Raw genomic sequence first — 5929 nt, forward strand, 5'->3', positions numbered from 1 at the left:
ATGGCATCCATCAAAATGGATGGTTACTTGAGAGCGTTCAAAGGAAAAGGCGAAGACTTCCAGTTGTTTTGGAGGAAGTTTTTGGTTCTGTGCCGATTACAGAAACTGTCGACGGAAACCGACCGCATGGCATCGTTGCCATTGTTTTTGGATGGTGATGCCTTCCACCTGTTTGAGCAGTTGTCTGATACTGACAAGGCCAGTGAATCAGCAGTAAAGAAGGCCCTGGAGTCTGCTTACACCATGACCCCGGCGGATGCGTTCCGCCAATTTAAAGCGCGGACGCTCCGGGACGATGAGCCCGTGGATACCTACGTCACCGACCTGAAGCGCTTATTGGCGCTGTCCGGCCACACATGTGCCGACGACAAGGATATGGTGTTGCTCGAGCAATTGTTGGATGGCCTGTCCTTGGACTATGGACGGCAGGTGCGCATGGCGAGCACGGAGTCAGACCTGACTGTCACTAAGTGCGTCGCCAAAGTCCGTGCTCTGCGATCTACGGACGACTCCTGCCGCAAGCGTGCCAGTGTATCGGGAGCTGTTGCCGCTGCTGCTCCGGAACTTCGCCAATCCAGTGTGTTGTGCTTCAACTGCAATGAGGTGGGGCACGTCCAGCGCAACTGTCCACATCGCCGGTACCAGAAGGGCGGACGGCAGCAGAGGGGCAATGAGAAGCCACGCCCTCCGTCCAAGGAGCAGAGACCGCTTATGTGCTTCTTTTGCGATCAAGAGGGCCACATGAAGAGGGACTGTCGGTTGCGCCGCAAGTTCCTCGCCTCTTTGGCACAGTCCTCGGCAGCAGCTGCAGAGCCAGTGCAGTCTGACAGGTGCCTGTGCATGGCGAATTTGGCACGGCCGGGATTGCCAAAGGTCTTTGTTGATGTGTCCTGTGACACTGCATCGGGAGTCCGTGTGCGGTCCGTCATAGACACTGGTTCTACCCGGACGTTGGTGACGTCAGCACTTGTCGACCAGCTTGGGACTCCTGTGACGGCCCACACGGGCCAACCAGTGGTGGCGCTGGATGGCCAACCCTTGCGTATCCTGGGCAGTGCGCTGTTGAAGTTCGTCCGGGAAGATGATTGTGTCAGTATCCCCGCTGTCGCCATGGAGGTTCTCGTCGTTCCAAGTCTGTCTGTGGTCGGCACTGATGTTCTGCTTGGGTCTGACACTATTGCACAGTGTGGGGGTCTGCACCTGCGCTACGATGACGATGGCAGCTTGTGCTGCGTGACGCTCGGCCAGCATGCCGACGTGACAGCTAGTGTGGCCGACGTTCCACTGCGGCATGTCAGCTGTCAGACCGACGGGGACGACATCATCCTGACATCCGACGATGGGTCAGTATGTTGGGACGCCACGCAGCGTTGCTGGACCCTCAACTGGCAATGGCGAGATGGCAAGCCACCGCATGCACCAGTCGGCCACGGGATAGGCGAGTATTCCCGCTCCAAACTGACAGACGAAGAAGAGCGCAAGTTTGGTGCAGAGATCAAGGGCTGGATCGATGCTGGGTGGATGGTGCCTCACGATGAGGCTGTTCATGGTGCTCCGGAATGCGTCTTGCCGTTGTTGGCAGTCAGCCAGCCGCACAAGGCCAGCACACCTGTCCGTCCGTGTCTGGACTACCGGCTACTGAACGAACGACTGATCTCAAGTCCTGGTCTAGACGCCCCAGCATGTGCCGAGACGCTGCGGTCGTGGCGCGTCAAGGGCCCTGATGGTTATGTCCTGGTTGATCTGAAGAAGGCATACCTTCAAGTTCGTGTTCACCCTGATCTGCTGCGCTACCAGGTCGTGGTATGGCGAGGTCGCTCCTACGTCATGACCCGGATGGGATTCGGCCTGAACATTGCGCCGAAATTTATGGACATCATTGTGCGCTGGGTGACTCGAGAGTTTGATGACGTCGACAACTATATTGACGACGTTCGTGTACCTGTTGCCCTGACAGAGACGGTGACTGCGCGCCTGGCTAGCTATGGGCTGGAGACCAAGCCGGCGGAACCAATGCCTACCTCTCGTGTTCTCGGCTTGCAGTTGTCAACGCCGCCAGATGGCCGTACTGAGTGGCGCCGCCGTGACGGAGTCAAGACAGCGTTTGATGAGCCACTCACCAAGCGCAAGGTGTTTCAGTGGTGTGGGCGTCTCACCAGCCATTACCCCGTCGTTGGTTGGCTGCGGCCCGCGTGCAGTATGGCGAAACGTTTGGCGTGCCTAGAGAGTTGCGGCTGGGACGACACGGTGTCACCTGAGTTGCTGCAGATATGTGTTGACCTGCAGCAAAGGCTCCACAATCATGATCCAGTGCATGGTGTATGGCATGCGGATCTGACCAGTTCTGCTACTGTGTGGTGCGATGCTTCGGACCTTGCCCTCGGTGCGTCGTTGGAGATCGGGGGTGCCGTGGTTGAAGATGGCACGTGGATGCGCCAAGTCAGCGATCGTCGCCACATCAACGTGGCTGAGTTGGACGCGGCCATCAAGGGCGTCAAGCTTGCAGTGTCATGGAATGTGCAGGATTTGCTGGTCAAAACCGACTCCAAGACAGTCGCTGCCTGGTTGGACCAAGTGTTCACCAATGCCCAGCGAGTGCGGACTAAGGGGTTGAATGATGTTCTCATTCAACGGCGTCTCCAGGTCCTTGCTGATCTACTCGATGTAACTGGTTTACGTGCACGAATCGAGTGGGTGCCCAGTGCAGAGAACCGTGCCGACGTTCTCACCCGTGTTCCGGACCTGTGGAATCAGCGTGCCAAGTCGTTGTTGCAGCGTGCTGAGCAGCCGCCTGATGTTCCTGAGCCGCCGCCTGCTGCTGATCCGGATGAGTGTGTCGCCGCTGCGCCAAGTGTCCACCTGCCGTGTGCACTTCGTTTGACCGACATTACCGCAGCTCAGGCCGATGACGCTACGCTACAGTCCGTCATCCGTGGCCTTCAACATGATCAGCCACTACCCAGTGAGTACCGTAATGTTCGTACGCAGTTGTTGCTTGATGATGGTGTATTGTATCGGTCTGTCAAATCGCCTGTTGATGGCATTGTGATAGTTCCTGTTGTGCCTGCTGCGTTAGTCTCTGCTGTGGTTTCTAATGCTCATGAAGTGTCTGGTCATGGCTCTTGGGAGAAGATGTACTATATGTTGCGTCAGTGCTGCTTCTTTCCTGGTCTTGCGTCTGTGTGTCAGAGTTTTGTGTCTCAGTGTTTGCAATGCAGTGCTGCTAACCCTCGTCGTGGTCCGTCTGTTGCTTCGCGTCATGCTATTTCTGGTCGCCCATGGGGTGAGGTGGTGTTAGATGTTCTAGAGCTTGGCTCGAGTAATGGTTCCCCCTTTCATTGTGTCTTGGTGTGTGTTGACACTTTCACCAAGTGGGTTGAAATTGCTCCGCTACAGCGCCATGATGCTGCTTCTGTTGCTGCTGCTTTTGTGCGGATGTGTCAGGTCTGGGGTGCACCAGATTGTGTTCGTACGGATAATGGTACGGAATTTTGCAATGCCGTTGTGTCTTCCCTGTTTTCGGTTATGGGTGTTACTGTTCGTACTGGTGCTGTGCGTCACCCGCAATCACAAGGGTCTGCGGAGCGCATGAATCGCACTGTGCTCGGGCTGATGCGCAAGGTTTTAGATTCGTCCACTGGTGATTGGCTGTTGGACCTTGATATGCTCTTGTACTGCTACCGTAATCGCCCCCATAGTGCAACTGGTCTGTCGCCCATGCAAGCTATGGTTGGTTGGCAGCCACCTCATCTGTTAATTGCATCCGAGCCATTGCTGTACTCGGCGAGTCATTGGGTGGATACCCTGTCTGCTCGTTCAGCACGCATTCGAGATTTGGTGGATGATGCTTTGTCCCGAACAGACTTTATCGAGCCCGTCCAACCGTGCCCTTACCAGGTTGGTGATTGTGTCCTGTTGTTGCGTCCTGACCGTCACCAGAAACGTCAGTCCGCTTTCGAGGACGGTTGGGTTGTACAGTCTGTTGTTTCACCCTCCACTGTTAGTATTTCGAAGCCTGGTCGTCGAGACAAGACTGTCAATGTCGCCCTGTTGAAGTCTGTTCCCGTTCGTGAGCCTGCTGTTCCAGCTCCTGTTGTTGCTGAGTTGCCCGAGGAGGAGGAGGAATCGCTAGTCAGTCTAGATTGGCCTATTCCTGTCGTTCAGCATGGTTATGGGTTGCGCGATCGTGCTTCGATTCGCCCCCCTGTTCGCCTCTCCTTGTAAATTCACCTGGGGGAGAGGTGTTGTGTAATCGTAGGTGACATTTACGTTTTGTTGTTCTTTCATATTATTAGTATTTTATTATCAGAGTATAATCAATTCGTTCGTTGTTGTCAACGTGTACACGAGGTGCTGCTTGCCTTGAGTCAACAACACGGAATTCACGAGTTACGATTGTGTTTACTACGACGTTGCATGTTGTTTGTACATTTACAATCACGTACATGCAGCTTGGCAAGTTGTGTCACGATGCAATGCACACCAATTTATTTCACTACACGTATTTCTCGTAACACATCAATCCTTACTTCGTAGGTGTTTAGGTCCGGTCTTGCGTGACAGAGGTAGTTACTCTTAGTTAGCTTTCTCCATGATTGATTCTAAGAAACACGGACATTGATTCTAGCTTCGAACTGTTTCTTCTTTGTCTGCCTGTGCAATTTGTTCTCAAACAAATCCTTCGTTCAATGTGTTTATATTTTCGCGCTCTGCAGATTTGTTTACCTCGCGCTCAGCTTGGTTTCCTTTTCTATGTCAACTGCATTATTATGACGTATGACTTGTGTACGCACTTATCACGTGACCGTTTGACTGCATGCGCTATGCACGCTCTAGGCTAGTGCATTTGAGCGATCGTAGCGATCCGCTTTCCTTGCCGTTTCGTCTTCTCCGCTTCTTTACTCATTCGAGTCAGTGTCGCTGCACTAGTTTGTTTTGCAGTTTATCCACGTCGCAGTCGTTCATGGTCGCCATCTTTACATTTGATTTTGATGCGCAGCTGCATGCTGATGCAGCTGCCTTTTTCATTCTTTCGATGATCTTCTTTCCAATGTTTATACTGAATCTACTGTATGTATTCTCTCACCCAAGTTTGCAACGGTTGTCGGTTGTAGCATGCCAAGGGTTGGATGCAGGGGTGGTTAATTAAGCTAGTAGTAGTAGAAACAATTCAGTAACAAGCCAGGATACGACTCGCAGCCACCATATTCCGGGCTTCATCATGGCTGAGGGCAACTAGCTGCTCCTCCTTGATGCCGAATCTGCGTACCACATCTTGCGTACAAAGAGCCAGCTTCTCCGCAGTGTGGTTACCACTGAATATTGCTGTTTCAAGCACACCATTCACCAACGTCCATTCGCCGTTGACGAAGTGAACAGTGTGCGTGACAAATGACTGCGTCGCTGTGGACGTCCAGCCATCAGTTGTCAAAGAAACGCCCGCCATGCCGTCGGACCGAATTAACGCCTTCAACTCGGACTTGCAGAGCGAATGCCGCTTGTCGAGGAGCTTGGCGAGATGCGTCCGCGACGGCATCTTGTATTCGGGCTCCAGCAACTTCAGGAGTTCGACAAACTCACCGTCGGCTACGACAGATAGTGGTCGCAGTGAACCAACAGCCCAGTCGAGGATGTGTTCTGTGATCACACCAGCACGACGCGAATCACAGGTCCTGGCAGAGCTGGATGGAAAAAACAACGAGACCGACTTCGTTCCGCAAGAGGTAGTTGCTGACACCTCTGGTGTCTTACCTCCAGCAATAAGAGCATGCTGCTCCTTATGATGCGTCTTCAAGTGCGAGAGCAAGTTCGTTGTGCCACTTGTTCGCACGAGCGTTTGACTGCACAAATTACACTTTACCGATCCACCCACCTCTACGAAATATGCCCATACTGGCGACCGTTTTGTTCTAGAGACTTTTGCCGACAT

The 5929-nt window shown here is 53.4% G+C and overlaps 2 protein-coding genes across 2 annotated transcripts; one reads left to right on the top strand and one right to left on the bottom strand.

Moving 5' to 3' along the window:
- LOC135824353 (uncharacterized) lies at positions 1–4224 on the top strand. The gene has a single exon (XM_065337086.1). The coding sequence runs from the start codon at positions 1–3 to the stop codon at positions 4222–4224; it is 4224 nt and encodes a 1407-aa protein (XP_065193158.1).
- A 946-nt stretch (positions 4225–5170) lies between these two features.
- Positions 5171–5929, bottom strand: LOC135824354 (E3 SUMO-protein ligase ZBED1-like). The gene has a single exon (XM_065337087.1). It carries the CDS (start codon positions 5927–5929, stop codon positions 5171–5173), a length of 759 nt encoding a protein of 252 aa, XP_065193159.1.

This window comes from Sycon ciliatum, chromosome 9, assembly GCF_964019385.1.
Source record: "Sycon ciliatum chromosome 9, ocSycCili1.1, whole genome shotgun sequence".
NCBI classification, from domain to species: domain Eukaryota; kingdom Metazoa; phylum Porifera; class Calcarea; order Leucosolenida; family Sycettidae; genus Sycon; species Sycon ciliatum.